Source organism: Cucumis sativus, chromosome 6 (assembly GCF_000004075.3).
Source record: "Cucumis sativus cultivar 9930 chromosome 6, Cucumber_9930_V3, whole genome shotgun sequence".
NCBI classification, from domain to species: Eukaryota; Viridiplantae; Streptophyta; class Magnoliopsida; order Cucurbitales; family Cucurbitaceae; genus Cucumis; species Cucumis sativus.
In genome coordinates this window covers 1337300-1358706 of record NC_026660.2, presented here as the reverse complement: position 1 = coordinate 1358706, position 21407 = coordinate 1337300, and the positions used below count along the sequence as shown (strand labels likewise).

The window sequence follows — 21407 nt, the reverse complement described above, 5'->3', positions numbered from 1 at the left end:
AATCAAATGTCTTAGAATTAAATGTCTATAGGCTTATTTAATGGAGTTTTGATGCCTGAAAAATTAAAAATGCATGTGTTTGGAGTTTTGGGCTTCTAATGTCTGTGTTTAAGATGTTGGTTTTACATTTCTGAGTTTAGCTAGTCTTTTTTTTTTTCTTTTTGTGAATTGTACATCCTAAATTTATCATGTATCAAATTTTTGATCGATTTTTAAAAATATTTTGTACTTATAATTCAAATTTTTGATCGATTTTTACAAAAATTTTGTACTTATAATTCAAATTTTTGTTTTTTTTAAAATTTATTTTCATGACAATAATGTAAAAACAAGAAATTTTAATATCAATAACAATTATTTTTTTAGAGTTGCATTAACATGAATAGTTTAATTATCAATATTACAAATCATATTTATGAAATATAACAAGTAATGTAATCGAATAAAGTTTACGAAAGTTCTAATTAAGCAACATTAAAAAGGGGTCTAATAGGTTTACGAAAGTTTCAATTAAGCAACATTAAAAAAGGGTCTAATAGGTTTACGAAAGTTCCCGTTAAACAACTTTCAAAATAACAATAACCAAAAGGATCATTCAAAAGCAAAAGTCAGGTAGAGTTACATTTACTCATAATTATGGTTGCATTCTTATGATACACATGCTATGTATATTTAAACTGCTTTTATCAAAAGAGTTTAAATAAAATGAGTTTTGTTTTTTAAAAAACTTTTTTCTTAAGTCAATCCAAATAAGTCATAAGTCTAGTTAGGTTGATACGAAAAAAATTTAAAAAAATATATATTATTTAAATCCTAAATTTTGTATGTTAGATATAACATGTTCTTTAAATTTTAAATTAGGTATAATCGTGTCTTTTAAAATTTAATTATGTGTCAAATATATTCAATTTTTTTTCTTTTCCTTTTATATATATGTAAAAGAAATTCTATATTTATTCGCTCAAAACAATAAGAAATTCTACTAACTACTTTGTAAAAAAAAATTAATTTAACACTTAAAATTATAAACAAACTTTTATCGGACTGATTTTGTTGTATCAAACCAATTCAAAATATTTCTCTGTCTAGTTTACTAATCTTGACAGTTTTAATCTGTCAAATATTTTTTTAAAAAAATTATGCATTTTTCCACTTTTTGTTATTCTTTAGTAGAACTGTCAAGAATTTCAAAACTTTAGATGTCAAGTATTGACAATTTTCTATAGTGCGGGTTCATCCATCAAATTCATAGCAGCAAGAGCCTTTGGTATAGCTTTAGAATGATAAGAGTGATAGAACATATTTCAACAATCAATCACATGGTTAGCTTTGCCACAAATTTGACATACTACCTGATTATGATATTGTAAAATAGGAGTTTGTTGTCCATCTTATTTCACTTCCTTGCGTGGACTCAAGGTTGATTTTGATGCTTGCTAGAAGATTGTATTTCCTTGAAATTTGCTTTTAAGGAAAACCTCTTCCACGAGAAGAGGAATTGTCTCCCACGTCCTCTATTACGACCTTTTTGGTTGTAAAAAGCTTGAGCATGATTGATTTGCACAAAATTTTCTTCTTCAAGTTCACTAGACAACATTTCATCATGTGCTTTAACAACCACAACAGATTGGTTGAAAGAGGGATTTGCTGGTTTTGATAACATTGTTGTTCGAAAACCTTGGTATCGAGATCCTAAGCCTCTAGCAAGACGAAACACTTTAATAACATCATCATGTGGTTTCTTCATGGCAGCTAGTTTATCACAGAGATGTTTAATTTTTTTTAAATGTTCATCAAGAGTTGAGAATCCCTTCTTCAATGTGAGAAGAGTTTCACTTACATGGATTTCACTTTCTTTTGTCATTGTAAGCATTTGATTTTCTAATGATTTTCAAACCTGGAATGTCGTATTTGTTCCTTCTATCATGTTGAAAACATCTTCTAAGATTATCTCCAATAGCCAAGAAATAAGAAGTCCATCATATGTGATCCAAACTACATGGCTAGGATCATCTTTGGAGCTTTCTTCCTTGTTGGCAGCTTCATCATCATGTTTCTTTTCTTCTGTGAGATGGTGTTCAATACCCATACTCTTAATTAATGGTAGCGCTTGGAATTTTCATAAGAGATAATTTTCAGTGTTGAGTTTGAATGAAATGAGACTAGTTGACTAGTGGAAAGATTGAATTGTGAGAGCTTTTTCTTCCATGACCATGAAAAAAAAATTTAGTTTTGTGAGGCAAGTTTTTCTATTAGCACAGCAGTATGGTCTGATACCATAAAGAAACTAAAACTTCAATCAAAAGAGAAATTAATATTTGTGATGATTTTATTGATAAATACATAATAAATATTTATACACAAAGGTGAATAAAGTTAAGTTGTGCAACATACATGGAAAGAATAAATTTGTGATGGAAAGAATAAATTTGTGGAGGTTAAAAAGGAAAATTGAGTAAGGGTTATATTTTCCATTCAAGGCAATACAATGATATGATAATTTTGGACAAGATTTATGTCTTAATTATCTCGATTTTGTGATAATTTGATTAATTCAGGTTTTGTGGCAATTTGACTTTGAGATGCTTGATCTCTTATACTTCCCATCTAGGAGTTTTCACGATAGGAACACTAGTTTTAGAGTTGCCCTGTCACACCTCCTCTCAGATCACCGACTCTTGATCCAAGAGGTGGTGTGAAGTCACTGATATAACTATCCTTTTGAACGCCACCAATTGACCTTGACTATTGAACCTTTTGAAATACCAAACAACTTAAACAGTTTAGAACTTAAGCAGCTGACCAACACAATAATTATAGATTTAATAAATTTCATTTCATAAATTCTAAGAACAGGTTAAGGCTATACATCATTAATTACAGACAACACTTAAACCAGACAAAAAATAATAACTTGACTAACATGTGTACATGACACGATCACTTAACCCAAAATATTAACCAAAAGGAACAAAATCTATAACAAACTGATACAACAAATTAGTAAACTTGACAGCTTTTGGGTCACGATCTCTTCTTGCGAAGTGAAAAACATTTGGAAATGGTGAACTAGTGAGTGACAGTTTTATAAAATATATATTTAAAATAAATTAACTCTGAGCTTGGCTTTTTTCATAAATATTTCATGAAGCATAACAATAAGTAAACAATTTTTAAAACTTTTTTTTTTTTGATAAACTCTTTCTTTCTTCCAATAGCTCTTTTGCTTTCTAAAATAAACATATACTTGCTTATCTTTGTTAGTTCTATACCCTAGAAACTTGATCACGATAGTAACTAGCTTGACATACCATGCATAATCTAATAATATCGGTCAAGATAGCATAGCTTTGGTCATACTATCCTACCCGAACTTGGTGGTAGTTGGCTAAGTGGTCAACAATGCCTCATACTCTTGGTTGTACAATTGACCGTTGAGATCTTGATATATAGAACTACATGGTTTTCTTGATTAAAACATTTCTCTTCAAATTCATGCTTTTACAAATATCTTTTTAAAACAGTAAACAACTCTATTTCAAGAAATTTAAAAACGTACTTGTAAATCATTGTTCATTAGCTCAAACATATTCAAAATAGTCTAGTTGAAAACATGTCTTACTTGTAAATCTTAGCAACATTAATAAAGCCCAAATCATACTTTTAATAGCAATTAGTAAACATATCTTGTAAATCGGCAAAGCTCAATGCTTAATTTAAAGAACTTATAAAACATGTATAGAAACATTTTAGAAATCATTTTGTCACTCACAAAAGGTTGCATAGATCCTCAGCTTGTAAACTCACCTAATCTCCTCTTGGTCCGTAAAAGGGAAATAAATCCATTTATTCCCCTTTAATCAAGAAAATACTAAATTCTTACTTTACAATTTCTAAAATTCACCTTATATTTGACCTCCACTTCTTTTTCTCAAAGTTTGAAGACTTCTCTTGACTTCTTTCTCTGGCAGCCTCCTCAATAGTTAGACTCAATTTCTAAATTTTGGAAGTAACTTAAGGTAAAACGTGCGAATGGTTTATGTAAAATCTTATTTATACTAATCCTAAGTTGGATTAGTCATCCTTAAACTCTTATAAACTTGACACTTCCTATTTACCTAAATTCTAAGTCTTTGCATATCTAAACACCTGGATTCCAACTCCACTGAATAGTTAAATTATAATATTCTCGGTTGGAATAGGTCAAAGATCACCAATTAAACCCTTTCATGTCTCTATCCTTCAAAATTTCCTCTTTTACCTTCAATCTCGATCGAACTCGACCTGGAGATTGCCCAAGATTCCTCTACTTAACTTTTTCTTCTTCTAATCTCGGTCGAGCCAGCACCGAGATTGCCGTGAGATTACACTTATATCTTCCATCTTGCCTGAGATTCCACATGACTGTCCTAGATCGTTCATGAAAAGCATTATGTCTTTTCTTTCGGTTGAGCAAGACTAAGTTTTGTCCCAAAATTCTACTTAACTTACCTACCATCTCGCCCAACTTTAATCAAATGCCTAAAGCCTTCGGGGTTTACATGCCTTGAGTGTGTTAAAGCCTTACCTAAACTTGTCATCAAAATAAAACTTCACGTCTTTCTGCAGCAAGGTAGTCGTTGGCCTAAAAAGGACGAACATCTTTCACATTAGTAGGATAAGGAAGTTTAACAATAATATCTATATTTGCACGATCAACTTCAATACCCTTTTCTAAAATAACATGTCCTAAAACAATTCCACAAAACACCACATGAAATGACATTATTCAAAATTCAAAACTAGATCGGACTCAATACACCTTTCTAGGACCTTAAGAAAGCTATGAAAGACAACTATCAAAAGAATCCCCATAAATAGTAAAATCATCCATAAAATCTTCAATACGATTTTTAATGAACTAAAAAAAAAGTACTCATTGTGCATCTCTGAAATGCTTCAGGTGCATTACACAAATCAAATGACATTCGTCTAAATGTAAAGGTCGTCTTTTCCTGGTTTCCCTAGTAGATAAGCACATGATAAATACATAAAAAAACCATCAAGGAAACAAAAAAAAAAAAAAAAAGCTTTCTTGCAAGAGATTCAAGCATCTGATCAATAAACTAAATTGGAAAGTGGTCTCTTTTAACTAAATCTACATATTCTCCAATCGTTTTGAACTCTAACATAGACATCTATCCCTTTTTCATTTTTTAACTACTATGATACCCGTTTTATTGGGTATCACACTTACAAGGCTTACCCACTCACTGTTAGCAATAGGGTAGATTATACCTGCCTCCTATAGCTTGAATATCTCCTTCATCACGACTTCTCTTAAACCAAGATTTAGAAGGCGACATGGCTTGGACCTATCCGTTATCATGCACACACAAACTGTTGGACTGAGTCCTTTTGCTTGTCTACAGAAGGGCCCGTCAGTGAACAAATTTGGCACACTATAGTAGATTGGTTTTTGCCTACCACCATCTATTTAACAGCAACAACTAAGCTAGAAATTTGCTCTTTTAAATTGCTTATTACCTTAGATGCAGATTTAACGTTGATTGAGGCCCTTGTTCCAAACTGTGGAGTGTTTGCAACCATAGTAAGAATGAGATCCTTTGTTTGGATGGGAGTTTTATTGATAAAAACTTCTGTTACAGTAGCATCCATATTGTTGTTATTTTGGTGAAGCAACCCCTCATACAAATCTTGATGATGCCTTTTAGCCTCCATTTGGAGCATTCCATTCAACCAATGTTTGTTGGATTGCACAACAGACCGTGGTTGTGGCCGACCTACCTTCATCTGGAAGGTTGTTGCATGTCAGTGACTGAATTTTGGTAGGCATTCTGATTGGATGACATATTTCCAAAATGTTAAATAGAGAAAACATGGGGAGCATTGCAATTTTTCAAAATGAAAAGTTTGTTCACTTTCGAAGACGACGTGGATGGAAGCAAAAAAGAAAAAATAAATAAATGAAAAAAAGGTGCGATATACGTGGACGGAGGGATCTAGAAGCAAGATATTGAGTGGGGGCCAACTCCAGCTGAGTTGATGTTCTTCTTCACTCCCCACCTAGACGTTGTTGACGGTTGTAGCCTCATCCTCTCTTTTCTCTTTATAATTCTTTCCTTCTCCTTTTTTTTCTCTCTTATTCCTTCAATCCAAGCATATGCTTCCCGCATCTTCTCCTTATCCTTTCTCCATTTTCAATTTAATTTCCACAATCCTTTGAAAATTCTCACTCTCTCCCATTCTTATTCTCTCTTCTCAACAATGGCCGCACAGGCCAACCCTGTGCTTCACCATTACCACCATTTCCCTTTCTCTTTAACTTCCAAAACCTTGCATTTATCACTTTCCATCCCAACGCCTCCTCTCTCTCTCACTTCCTCTTCTTTCTCTTTCTCCTCCTCTTCTTCCTATGCTTCTTCTCGTTCTTTACATATCCCTCGCGTCTCTACAGCTCCGGTTGATTACGCTCCACCAGCTCCTGACTATGACTTTCAACAAGAGATTCTTAGGCTCAGAGCTCTTTGTACTAAGCTTTCTAAAAAGAAGACCATCAATGACAAGTTGAAACTCCTTGACCGTGATTCTAGAGTGAAACGTTTCTTCAATTCTCGCCGTAACTGGTTCTCTAGGGTTTCGCCTCACCTCAACTTGGATTCCTACCATTGCTTCTTGCTCAAGTGTTTGGTTGCGGCGGGGCAAGAACATGTACTTAGTTTCAGGATTGAGTCTGTCGAGAGTGAATTTGAGACTGCAAGGGGTGTGGTGAAACACGCGCTTTATTCGCTTGTGGAAGTCATTGAGAAATTTGATGTAAATGGCAATGGCGGTGGTAGTCGGGGATTTGGGGAGGGGGAAGTACTACTGGATAAGGAAGAGCTAAGGGACTTGAAAAAGCTCTTAGTGAACTTAGGAGAGATTGAAAAATTTTATGATTGCATTGGCGGAATCATCGGGTGAGTTCTCTATATTCGTGTTTTGCCCTTTTTATTGTTCAAATACTGATGCTATACTCTTTGATGACAATTCCCTGTTTAAGTTTGTTTTCATTGTAAATTTGTTTAGTTTTAGTGTTGGAAGCTGACATCAATAGATGTACTCTTTTATTTAGCTTCAACCACAGTCTAAAGCTGTTCCGTTTCATAATGTGATCTTCAAGCCTACTGATTTTTCTGTTTTTCCTTTGATATTTCAAGTCTATCATTCCAAGTTTTGGCCGTGACCAATTCCGGATGGTCTACAATTTTAACTCTTTTTAGACTCTTCGTCAATCGAATTAAAATTATGGGACTGGGGGGTTCCTGTTTATCATTCATTGATTGTCTAAGTCAAACGGTTGATCTCTCATTAGAAAAGTGTTCAGACCAGGATTTGATACTTACTTTTTAAATGAACGTGTTTCTGTTCATTTTGATTTTTCAAAGTTGGAGCTCATTAAAGCTATACTTATGGCAATTGTTTGATCTAGACGTTGAAAAATTTCGGGAAATACGTTTGATCATGTTGCTGTTTGGTTTAAACCAATTAACTGTTCCAATTTTCTGATTATTTTCGAATTACTGTTGTAATATCAAAATAACTTGGCATGTATATGATAGAACACCAGTAGGCATGTTCTTTGTTCAATTGGTAATTCAAAAGAAATACAATGAAGAATTGATGAACTATCAATTCTGAGAATTGAAATGCAGAAACAAGTAAAGTAAAGGAGCACTCCTTCTGCTTCTCCTTCTCTCAAGTATGAAAACAGTAACTCTCAATAAAAAATGATTCCCCCCCTCCATTCCTGCTTCCCTCCTATTTAACAACTTTTTTCCTCTAACTAACTATGATCCTACCATTGTAGTACCCATTCTCATTGCTCACACTCATTACACGTGCCCTCGCCTTCTTCCCTTTCCTACTATATTGCAATATAATTGGAGGTCTAGCATTACACTCCTCCTGTCCTCCAAAAGGACCTTGTCCTCAAGGTGAAAATCAGGGAATTGTTGCTTAAAGTCATCACAATTTTCCCAAGTGGTTTTATGCGGTAGTAGTCCTTTCCCACTGATCAACACCTCCTAGTCTATTGTTGATGGATTTTTTCGATAACCAAACACTTCTTCCAGCACAGCCATCCACTCATGGTTTTCATTCACATAAGGAATCAACTGGTGTACCTCGGTATGGTAACCTATCACCTTTTTGAGCTGAGAGACATGAAACACTGGATGTATGGAAGCTGCAGCTGGCAATTCTAGTTTATATGCTATTGGCCTGATCCGATCCTTTCTATTACTTTATAAGGCCCAAAGAATTTTGGTGATAGTTTTTCATTCCTTCTCTTCCTTAATGATACTTGATGATAAGGCCGAATCTTAAAAAACACGAGCTCTCCAACTTGGAATTCCACGTGTCTTCTTTTCATATCTGCATACTTATTCATTTTCTCTTGAGCAGTTCTAAGATATTCCTTCAAAGCTCCCAAAGCCACATTCCTTTCTTTAAGTTGTTGGTCAAGTGTGGAATTAGGTGTTCAAAATATTACCATAATATATTGATGGAGGTGGTAATCACCCATAAACTACTTGGAATGGAGTTATGCCGATGGACCTTTGGCTTGTAGTATTATACCAGTATTTGGCCCACAAAAGCCAGTTCAACACCTCGGTTCACCACTTCTGGTTGGCCATTAGATTGTGGGTGATAAGCTGAGCTCCTAGTCAATTTGGTCTCTGACAGACAAAACATTTCATGCCAAAAGTTGCTAAGAAACACTTTATCATGATCTGATACTATAGATCTAGGATACCCGTGCAATCTTACTATTTCTTTAACAAAGACTTTAGCTACTTACTTGGCAGTATAAGGGTATTTCAATGCTAAGAGGTGCACATACTTACGCAGTCTGCCTACCACTACCAGAATTACATCAAACTCTGCAGCCGTTGGTAATCCATGAATGAAGTCCATGGAAATATCACTCCAAATTGTATCTGGTATCTCTAATGGCATCAATAAACCAACTGGAGATAATGTCAAGGATTTGTTGCGTTGACTCATAAGGCATTCATCACACGTCATGCTTCATACCTTCCTAGTATAATTCTCCCATCAACCTCTTCTATGTTTTTAGGTATCTAGAGTGACCCTCAAACACAGAATCATGATAAGTATGTAGTATTATAGGTAGCAATGTTGAAGTCTTCGATATCACAAGCCTTCCCTTATATCTCATTATCCCCTGCTCTATAGTGAAATCAGGGACTCCATCGTTTCTTTCTAGCTTAGCAATGATCTCCTTCAAATGAGAGTCCTTCTCAACCTCTTCCTTAATAACCAGTAAATCCACTAAGGCCGGGGCAGATATATGATTTAGGTGCGCTGTGGGTGGCACTCTTGATAAAGCATGAGCAGCTTTATTCTCGAGTCCAGGCTTATAAACCACTTCAAAGGTATAGCCTAACAATTAGCAATCCACTTATGATGCTGTGGCTGGATCACACGCTGTTCAAACAGGAATTTCAATGCTGGTCTGTTTTGACGACAAACTTCCTTCTCAACAAGTATGGTCTCCAACTCTGCACTGCCAGCACAACGACCATTAATTCTCTTTTATACACAGGTTTCGCCCGGTCCCTCATTGATAGTTGTTAAATTTGATAGTATGAGGTTCCATCTTAAAACCAATTGACTTTTCCAATGTGGGACTCTCAAATTCTCCAATATGCCCCCTCAAGATGGTGCCTCTTAGGGTTCACCTATCTTGGACCGAATACCCGTTTGGGTTTAATGGGCTCTGATACCATGTTAAATTTGATAGTATGGGGTTCCATCTTAAAACCAATTGACTTTTCCAATGTGGAACTCTCAAATTCTCCAATAATAGTGTATGACTCAAATAAGCTATGGGGCCTTTCTGCTTGAATCAACATAGCTCCAATCCCATATCATGTTGCATCTGTCTCATTCTCAAAAGGAAGATTGAAATTTGGTAATGCCAATATTTGCTAAGTCGTCATTGCATTTTCAATTTCTCAAAGAAAGCTTGTACCTCTTATACGCTCCTAGCTTCAGCAATTGAGTTAATGGAGCAGCCACATTCCTATAATTCTGCGCAAACCTTTTGTAATAGCTCGTGAGGCCTAAGAATCCTCTTACTTCTCCAACGTTTGTTGGGGCTGGCCATTCTTTGATTTCTCTAATCTTCTCAAAGTCTACCTTCACTTTCTTTCCAGATATTATGTGTCTGAGATATTCTATCCTTGCTCGAGCAAAAGGATATTCTACCCTTGCTTGAGAAAAATTACACTTTCATATTGGCATACAATTCATTTTCTCGTAAAATTTCTAAGACCAGTGATGTAGATGCTCCTCCAAATCTCTACTATAGATTAAAATATCATAAAAAGACATCAGCATGAATCTTCTCAGATATGGTTTAAAGATTGTATTCATCAATGATTGGAAAGTAGATGGAGCGTTAGTCAACCCAAACGGCTTGACTAGGAACTCATAATGGCCCTCGTGAGTTCTAAATGTTGTTTTCTCCACATCTTTTATACTCATTCTTATTTGATGATAACCGGCCTTCAGGTCATTTTTTGAAAACATATTTGCTCCATTTAGACTCTTCAATAACTAGGATAGGGAATTTGTCTGGAATGGTATTCAATGCTCTGTAGTCTACACAAAATCTCCAACGACCATCCTTTTTCTTTACTAACAAGACAAGACTTGAACAAGGGCTGGTACTCGGATGGATTATCCCTAAGGCTAGCATCTCATCAACTAACTTCTCCATCTCTTCCTTTTGTTGATAGGCATACCTGTATGGCCTCACATTAATTGGGTATGTGCCTTTCTTTGAGTGTATATGATGCTCAATACTTCTTTTTGGGGTAGCTCCTTTGGCCAATCAAAGACATCCTCGAATTTCGCCAATAATGCCTGAATTGATTCACTGATTGTAGGTACTTCCTCCACCCCATACAATTCAGCCAATGTCATTCCTCCCTCCATAGCTCTACATTCAATTAAGAAACCTTGGTCCATTGAAGACCATGATTTGATCATGCTTTTCAGAGTCAGTCTTAGTCAAGCTAGGATCTTCCCTTATTACTACCTTACGACCTTCATGTTGCAAAGCCATGGTTAGATTCCTCCAATCCACCTCAGTTACCCTAGGTGAGCGTAACCACTACATTCCTAATATCACATCCACACCACCTAACTCCAAGGGTAGAAAACTGTCATTCATCTTCCATTCATCCAGCAACAGTTCTACTTTTCCACAAATTCCCTTCCCTTTAATGGCTGTACCAAATCCAAGGATTACTCCATAGTTTAAAGTCTCCATCATTGGTAAATTCAATAATGTCACCATGCGTTGTCCCACAATCTATCAAAACTACCACTGCTTCCTCGTTGATTTTTCCTTCACCTCATCGTGCCCGAATTAGATAATCCAACCATTGTGTTTAGTGATAACTCCACGACTGATTTTACTCCCTTTTCTACTTCAAGTGTTTTCATCTCTGTCTCTTCCTTGTGACCATCTTCCTTAATTATTTCTACTTCCTCCTCGTTCTCTCGAACTACCAGAACACCCAACTTCTTTTGCTCTTTAACTTTACAGCGGTAGCCTGCGTGATATCATTCTTCACAATGGAAACAAAGCCCTTTCTCTCTTCGTGCTTGGAATTCTGCATCTGATAGTCTTTTAGTTGGTCCTTCACGTTAGTTTTCTCTTGCCGTCACACCTCTCAGAGTTATGGTTCACATCGGAAAGTTCCCTCCAATTTTAGTTTCATTCACACTCAACGGTAAATTAGTTCTAATAAAAGATGTAGTAGTTTGGGCCTTACCTTCTGTATTCTTCTTTAAGCCCGCTTCCCTCCTTGTCAGTTCCTGGTTTTCTACTCGTTAGGCCAACTTCATCATTTGTGCAAGCCCAACAAGTTCCTAGCATTGTACTTCAGCTTCGATCCAAGGGCTAAGCCCATTCATGAATGTTTCTTCCAAAACTTCCTTTGGCAAGTGTGGCAATGACACCACCTATTAAACCACCAATTCACCCAAAAGCTTAAACTAGTGGTTGAAGGCAAATTTAATTATATATCACTAACACTCCCCCTCACTTGTAGACTTGAAATATTTGAAAGGCCCAATAAGGAGAAATCAATTTTAATTGGGGAAGAAATGAAAATGAAGAGGCTTGAACACAAGTCCTCCTTGAACCATCTGCTCTGATACCATATTAAACCACCAATTCTTCCAAAAGCTTAAGTTAGTGGTGGAAGGAAAATTTAATTATCTATCACTAACACCACCAATTTGTCAAACAAATTCTGATATTCTTCCCGGCCACCATCGTCTCTTGCTTAATAGCCAAGAATCTTCTGCAAATCAATCCTTCTTGCACTGACCGGAATTGAATCAATAGCCTTTGTTTCAGATCTGTCCAATCCTTGAATAGCTCTCGTTCTTCATGTGATCGGTACCAATCCAATGCATGTTCTATCAATACTAATCATGGCGATGATCAACTTCTCCGAATCTGTCAGTTTATGGATTTGGAAGTAACGATCGGCTCTGAACAGCCATGAATCCGGATCACTGCTGCTGAATACTGGCATTTCAACCTTCTTGAATTTGCTACGATCGAGTTTTCATCCCCTTCAGACTTGTTCGTTTTACCTTCTATCTTGATTTCCTTCAATGTCGTACCTCCACCTTCGATGATGCTCTCATTGTCGGTCCTTTGCTTGATGATCCTTCCGTTCCTCCAGAGATTTTTGAATTTTCCTTCGCTATTTCTTCGACGCATTTCATTAGCAGATGTTGTTTCTCCCCTTGGATGCTCGTTTGCTTTGATTGCCGGCAACTTGTGTAACTCTCCTCGTATCCCCGAAATTTCTTGATCAAAGGTTCCAGGTTTTTCTTTGATCCGTTTTTGCGTCATTTTCTATAGTTTTCCAAGTAAAAACACTATGAGAACAATATGATAGAACACCAGTAGGAATGTTCTTTATTCAATTGGTAATTCGAAAGAAATACAATAAAGAATTGATGAACTATCAATTTTGAGAATTGAAATGCAGAAACAAGTAAAGTAAAGGCACACTCCTTCTGCTTCTCCTTCTTTCAAGGATGAAAAGAGAAACTCTCAATAAAGAAAAAAGATTCCCCCCTTCCTTTCCGGCTTCCCTCCTATTTAACAACTTTTTTCCTCTAACTAACTGTGATCTCACCACTGTGTTCCCCATTCTCATTGCTCACACTCCCCATTACACGTGCACTCTTCTTCTTCCCTTTCCTACTATATTGCAATATAATGGGAGGTTTAACAGTAAAGTTACTATTTTGAAAATCTATGCTTTTTGCAGGTATCAGATTAAAGTTTTAGAGCTTCTTGCCTGTTCAAAATCTGAAAGATACTCTAAGAATTGGTCTGGGCAAAAGAACCATGCAATAGATAGTGAATTTTTGGAGATTCGTGCACCCATTGGACCAGATCTTTCTCAAAATATAGAATATGCATCTCAAGCAGCATTGTGGGGAATTGAGGTTAACAACTGGAGCACTAGTTTTTAACACAGCTGGGGCATTAATATAACTGTGATTTGTAATATTTTATACTTTTTTAGGGTTTACCTGAGTTGGGTGAAATTTATCCTTTGGGAGGCTCTGCTGATAGGCTCGGTTTGGTTGATCCTGATACAGGAGAGTGCCTTCCTGCAGCAATGCTTTCTTATTGTGGTAGGACTTTGTTGGAAGGTCTTATAAGAGATCTTCAGGTAAAGCACATGTGCTCTGATTGATAACATAATTAATAGGCATTGAATGGTTGATCGGATATGATAGGTCTCACGTGCGTTTCATTTCAATTTTTTATCCAAGGCTAGAGAATTTTTGTACAGCAAGATCTATGGGAAACAATGCATTACACCTGTTGCAATCATGACAAGTTCAGCAAAGAATAACCACAAAAGGATCATGTCCCTTTGTGAAAAATTTGGATGGTTTGGAAGGGGTCGGTCAAATTTCCAACTCTTTGAGCAGGTTCATCTATGAAAATTCAGATAAAAGTCACACTAAATATAATATGAAATATGATATTTCTCAGTTTAATCTCCATTTTTTGGAATTCTAAAGATCTTTAAATATTATTTTTCTTACGTTATTTCAGCCTCTGGTTCCAGCCATTGGTGCAGATGATGGGTTGTGGTTAGTTACAAAATCTTTTGCTCCTATATGCAAGCCTGGTGGTCATGGTGTTATATGGAAGCTTGCACATGACAGAGGTATTTTTAAATGGTTTTATGACCATGGAAGAAAAGGTGCAACAGTTAGGCAAGTCAGGTAAGATATAGCTATCATAAGTTGAATTATTTATTTACTTATAATTGGCGGATGATGGCTTATGCTTGATGTAGACTCTAATGACCTTGTAGTAATGTTGTGGCAGCTACAGATTTGACCCTACTGGCATTATCAGGAATTGGTTTGCGACAAAAAAAGGTAAGCTTGAAGCAAATATACTTTTTGTTCTAGTACTGCAAATGGTAATCACTTGTATTTGGCGTGGAGGTTATGATCATGTCTCACAATATGTTATTGCCGGACGAGCAACTTCACTTCTAGCTCAAAACTTAATTCTATAGATGGTGGTGTTGTTTGTTAGTCTATTCAAGTCTGTTGGTCGCTTGTGATGTCAGTTTATAGCACAGTTGAATTCAGTATATATGTTTGATTTTCCTTGTCAGTGGGTGCATGATCGTGAAAACACTTAAATAATATACTTGGATTATACTGATTTGAGAGCTAGTTTATTTCTTTCTACCCTCATTATCGCTTATCAGAGTTGTATGGGTTACAGAAACTAGGCTTTGCATCTTGTAAGAGGACAGCAGGCGCTACCGAAGGAATGAATGTTTTGATTGAGACGAAGAATCTTGATGGGATGTGGGAATACGGTTTGTCATGCATTGAGTACACTGAGTTTGAAAAGTATGGGATCACAGAAGGATCTCGTTCTCAAGGCAGGTGGATGACTTCTATCCGTTCAATATTTTTAATTTTTAGTGTAATTCAATTTTTGTAATTCGACCTTTCCTTTAGAGGGTAGGCATAAGACTGCATTCCTTGTAACCTTAGTATGTCTCGCATTTCATGGTTACACACATCTACATACATACATATATAGATACATGTACATACTTACATATACATACGACATACATGTATCGATATATTTGTGTGTACAGTCTTGTTCTCAACTTTTAGAAAATTAATTATTAGTTTGAAAGGCTTCAATGATGCATGCATGATGTCAACAATTTAGTTGCAATTTTCAATGTAGGTTTTTGTGCTTGATATCAATTCTTAGGTAATCTCAGTAAGAAAGAGAAAAAATGCATATGTTTGAATAAGCTAACCTCGTTTGTTTGTTGTAGATTGGAGTCCTTTCCTGCTAATACAAACATCTTATATGTGGATCTGCATTCTGTGGAGAAGGTGGTATCGACTAATAGTGAAAAAAGTTTGCCTGGAATGGTGCTAAATTTAAAAAAGCCTGTTGCATATTTTGACCAGTTTGGAAGAAAGCATAGGTATATAATTCAACAAATTGTTGGTGCTGAGTTGTTACTTCATATAGCGTACTTGATCAAATACAAAGTTTTAAGTCCTAATGTCAAAATTACTTTATCCAACGGTTGCATTATTCCATGTTCCGGATAAACTCTCTTTTTTTATGCATGGTTAGTGTTTCTGGAGGTCGACTAGAATGTACCATGCAGAACATCGCTGATAGCTTCTTTAACACAAGTTCATCTCAATGTTATAATGATGTAGAAGGTATTGATGCTACTTCTTTTGTGTAATTGTAAATGTATTCGTTATTATATACCATCTGCCATCTTCATTCATGATATTGAACTATATATACCACCAGACATATTGGACACTTACATTGTGTACAACGAGCGAAGAAGGGTCACATCTTCAGCTAAAAAGACAAGAAAGCATGCTAGTGTGTCGTTACACCAGGTAAATACATTCTAGTTCATTGCTTATGCGATGATTTTGAAGTGTAGAAGGTAAATTAGACAATATTGTACCTCTAGACAAAAGTTGATGTCCTAATCTGTACAACCAGGCTCTTAATATTCCTTTGAGGATTGTTGCATGAAATCTGTTTGAACTTCCCTAATAAATGAATGATTGAACCTGAATATGAGTTGATTTTTATTTTTATCTATTTAATATTATTATTTTTTATTTGTCCAGACTCCAGATGGTGCACTTTTGGATATCTTACGAAATGCACATGATCTTCTTTCACCGTGTAATATTGATGTTCCTGTGGTATGTCATGTTATTTTTCAATGTGTGGGAAGTATTTTACAGTGGGTACACTAAGGAGCTGTTTGGATGTCTTTTTTATGTTTTCAATTTTGTAGATTGACCTTTTAAATTGTTTTATACTCTAAAAACTGTTAGAGAAGATATTTTCTGTCTTCTGTTTTTATTTATTAGTTTACAAATATAACGCATTTAAATCAAGTTATACTTGGAAAACAATAATTAATGGTTACATAATAACAGTAAAATTTTAAAAACATGAAGGTTGTTCTAAGAAATGATTTTACTTGAAATCTGCCCTATTTTTGTTCATGCTTAACTCATCCTTCCTATGGCAGGTTGAAAGTAATGAGAAGTATGTTGATTCTGGACCACCATATCTCATCCTTCTACATCCAGCACTTGGCCCACTTTGGGAGGTTACTAGACAGAAGGTAGAGTTTCAGTATCTGATTATTAAAAACATCTTGTATTGGAATGCACTCCAATTCTCTTTGCCTCTGACTCTTCTTCTCTCTAAAATACTATTCGCTACGTCCACTTTCCTCTTTGTAATTTTGAGGTTTCCCTTCAGTTGTTCTAAGTGAATATTTCACTGGTGATTGTAACAATAATACAATGTATCATATCTCAGTTCTCTGGTGGTTCGATATCAAGGGGCTCTGAGTTGCAAGTTGAGGTTGCAGAATTCTTGTGGAGGAATGTTCAGGTACGATGCTGATTCTAGCTGGGAATAGATTGCCTCTACACAAATTTCTCACATATTCTTGCTCACCAAGGACATACACTAGTGAAGTGAATTAATGAAGCTGATCTAGTTCTTGTCGTTCCAGCTTGATGGGAGTTTGATTGTACTGTCTGAAAATGTTATGGGCTCACTGAAGATCGATGAAAATGGTGAATCATTAATTCACTATGGACAAAGGTCTTTATAATTTCTGTATTTTGATTTTTTTGTTTGAGAATTATTGTTTTGTTTCTGAACGTGCTCACATGGTTAGGTGTGGAAGATGTAAATTGGAGAATATCAAGGTGTTGAATAAAGGAATTGACTGGAATGGTGAAGACAATGTTTACTGGAAGCTTGAGGTGCAGCGGCATGAGGGATGCAAGATCATTTTGCATGGAAATGCTGAATTTGAGGCCACGGGTGTCGTTTTACAGGTTCGCTTATATATGATACAGTAATCAGTTGCCATAAACTATAGGATGACACATTTACTCACTGGGGAGAATTATGATAATCCAGTGATCTGCTTTATTGAGTGTAGTTTTGTTTTGTGTAACATTTTAGTGGAAGATGTTTGTCTAATAACACTTCTCAATTCTTTATGTTATTTGGATAAATGAAAAAAGTATTTTTGAAATTGTCCAAATGCAATTTGAAGTATTATATTAGTAACATTTTCAGAAAAAAAAATGCTTAAACTCCTTGATGTCCTTCCAATCACGCTTGGATTGAACTTTGCATGGAAAAATTATATGGAGTAGTAGTTCACCATCCTTATTGAGAATCTGCCGTGCTAAGAATTTTCTTGTTCATGCTCTCTAGGGTAACCATGTATTCGAAGTTCCAGATGGCTACAAATTGAAAATCTCACCCGGAACTTCTGGTAGGTTCTACACCTTTGCAATTTGGGGGGAAATTGCGTTTTTGCTCTTTCACGTTAGAGTTTAACATTTCCAAAAGTTGAGATTTGGGAATCTGCAATACTTTGCTTAATTTTGGTTTTTCAATTTCTTAGGTTTTGAAGCTCAATTAGATCAAATTGAGCTTGATAAGCAGGACACTGGAAGTTGGTACTGGAACTACAAAATAGAGGGTTCTCATATCAAGCTGGAGTATGTGGAGCTATAGATCGGTTGCCTACGAAATAACTTAACACAATGCCCTTTGTGAATGGTAGTTCACAGATGGTCTTCTTCATAATAATCTAGCGGAAACGATCAGTTTGGTTAAACAGTACTTAACCACTCTCATCTTCCCCCGAAAAAAAATTCATGATTTTTGGTATTAGTCCTGTAAATCAATTGTAAAAAGTGGACACCGAGCAAATGAAATTGTTTGCACCGGATTACATTAGTAAATAGAAAGATCCATTTCTACCGAGTATTCTTTGTTGTTGACTTTCCAATGATCTGTTAACATACTTCTAGTTCATCTGTAGTTCATTTAGAAATTCATAATGTGGCCTCTCTTAGTCATCCAAGGGTGTTCAACTACAAGTCTCAACTCGACCAGCTACCATTCTCACCTTCAAGCTGCTTATCTTCCCTTTCCCCCTCAAATTTATGCCTATCATGTTTTGCTTTTTTATTTTTGAAAAACAGCAGTCTGAAAGTGCAGCTCATTCTGCTGTTCGACGTACCGGAGATTGAAAGCAGTGCCTAGTAAGCGGTCTAAGCAATGCGTTAACCTTTCTTCTGGTTTTCAATGATCCATATTCTGCCAAGCTTTGCAGAGAAGCTACGCAGCAAGGATTTATCAACAGCCGGTCACAACTTCCTCTCTATCTTTGCACAGCCCTTTGATTTCCCAGCAACTACTAGACTGGCTTTGTTGGCGACGAGATGTCTGGCTGAATTGCTGGTATGGCTTTTAGATTCGCTCCTGTTATTATTTTAAACTCGTCTTCTATGGATGGATGGGCTAAGTATTGGTGCTGTGCTGAAGCATTTTCCCTTGATTCCTAAGATGTGTGTTATGTTGTCTATTGCCCCTTCTGCCACTTATTAGGATTTTCTTGCTGTTGAAGATTGGAACATTGAGCAATGCAGTTACAGCATTTACTTTCAAACTTGGATTGCCCGGTTTCAATGTCACCGGAAATGGTATCTCTTACCTCGGAAATTATCCTTTCGGTTATCCAATACTGTTTTTGCTTGTAACTGGAGTTCATGTACAGCTTGTATTTGGTGTTCATTGCAAGTTCTCCAAGCTTACAAATTTTCTCAGGTGCAAATCCCCCAATGTCCCCACAGGCTTAAAATCATTGAGTGTAAGGCTATCTTAGGTTCGATGAAGTGATATGAAAGAAAAGGTTGGGCTAAAAAATAAATCTATACAAATAAAAAGAACCTGTTTGTTGCTCTAATCCTGTGATTAAATATGAAATGTTAAATAATTGCAAAAAAATATAGAGAGGAAAACTATATGAGTTTGTATTTATGTACACCAATTTATTGTCTGGACTTTTTTAAAGAAAATAAAAAGATAATATTGGGACATTTTTATTCTATATATATTTGAAATATGGATTCATTGTAAGTAGAGAATATTTGATTTATTCAAAGGAACAATTATTTACTTCCAGTTCTTGCCTCGTCTAAAATGCAATATTGTGACTATTTTTGGCCCCTATTCTACCTATATAGTATATGTTACTTTTAAAAGCTGCATATTAGCTCTGATAAGTACGTTTTAGAAAGATTCATACATTTAACCTAAATCAATTTTCTGTATTACAAAATGATGTACACCAATGTGCTTTGGGTGTACCTTCCAAGATCATCAAGGAAATGACACATGGTTCATATCAGTTCACTCTAGGCAATTTCTGTCAAGTTATCGCATGAAGACTAGCTCAACCCACATATACTGGGGTCGTCCCACATATATTAGGGCTATGAATTAGGGCTATGAAGACCAAGTCTATCCAATGAGATATGGAATATGTTTTGTTTTAGCCTTCGTTTACCTTTTGTAGATAATTTGAGTATTTTTTATAAGCAAATTATTGGCATTGATTAGTTGAAATATAGAACAGTTTTCGAATGAATTTGAACGGTTGAAATATTTGGAACTTTAAAAATTATTTGACACCCAAAAGTCATAATGAATCGAGAAATGTTCAAGTTTATTGGAAAATTTAGCTTCTTACTGTTCTATGTTAATTATTTACTTTATCTGTTTTTCACCGGTGCAAATTTCATATTCCGAACGAAACATATAGAAATTGATATCTATTTTCGTGATTTGTCCTAGCTAAGAAGATTAATATTATATCCCTACCTTCGTACAAATATCTTATATTTTTATAAAAGCTATTCCTACCCAAGATTTTCTAAAACTTCCAACCAATGGTTTGAGGGAATATTAAGTTATCACATAAGACAAGCCCATCCCACACATGTTATTGGTGATCCATGGAGACCAGCCCAGCCCATACAGAAGATCAACCCAGCACCTTTATAACCTTTTTCTGTTATCTCAATTGAGAGAATTAACAACATACAAACATTCTCACTTCCATACAAACATTCTCACTTCCATATTTTGATAGTAAATATAACAAAATCTACGAGACTTCTATCAGTCGGTGGTAGACCATTAGACTTGATAGACCAATGCTTTTAATATAGTCTATTAGTTATTTTTAAAATGTTGTCATATACTTAATTATGATTCCTAAAATTTATATCTATTATCATTAGTTAACTTTTCGTTTACCGTTTAAAAAGTAAATAGAAATGACCCCACTTCAAAATAAGTGGTTGTATCATCCTAAACTCAATGTAGGAAATAAAAATATAAAAGAAATGAGTTATAACTAACAAAGCTGAAATATGTCCAAATTTTCTAAAATTTTGAGGAATATTTTAAATTAACTAATATTTTACACAAACATAAGTTCTAAATAACCAATTTATCTATCTTTATTATTATTAATGCACTGAAAAAATAGAAAAAGAAAAAAAGGAAAGTAAACCCAGATTAAGATTTGCATCTATTAGATATTATATGTAAATATGGTAAGTAATTAATTAAATTATGATAATATTATAATCAAAATTATTCTTTAATTATTTTTTTTTTGGTGATTCTGTTAAAAGATTCTTCATTCTCGATCTCTCTCTTGGTCCATTCCTTCTTTTGTATTGCATTATTTTTCATATATTCCACGTAATTATAGTACATATTGAATAATATGGTGTATATTTTAGATATGAAAAATGTTTATGTTTATAGGAACATGGATGAGAAAAAATTGTGGTAAGTATATGTAATATATGTCATTAAAACATTAGTTGTTCTCTGGCATATGTAATGTTGA

General features: G+C 35.2%; 1 protein-coding gene across 1 annotated transcript; it reads left to right on the top strand.

Moving 5' to 3' along the window:
* The first annotated feature begins 6082 nt into the window (after nt 1–6082).
* Nucleotides 6083–18520, top strand: LOC101221986 (UTP--glucose-1-phosphate uridylyltransferase 3, chloroplastic). The gene is made up of 17 exons (XM_004138366.3): nt 6083–6959; nt 13374–13554; nt 13635–13784; nt 13888–14049; nt 14177–14349; nt 14442–14508; nt 14867–15033; nt 15444–15599; nt 15755–15846; nt 15944–16038; nt 16279–16356; nt 16692–16787; nt 16988–17062; nt 17187–17278; nt 17355–17517; nt 17906–17966; nt 18099–18520. The coding sequence occupies exons 1-17, from the start codon at nt 6268–6270 to the stop codon at nt 18209–18211; spliced, it is 2613 nt and encodes an 870-aa protein (XP_004138414.2). The 5' UTR covers nt 6083–6267; the 3' UTR covers nt 18212–18520.
* The last annotated feature ends 2887 nt before the right edge of the window (nt 18521–21407 follow it).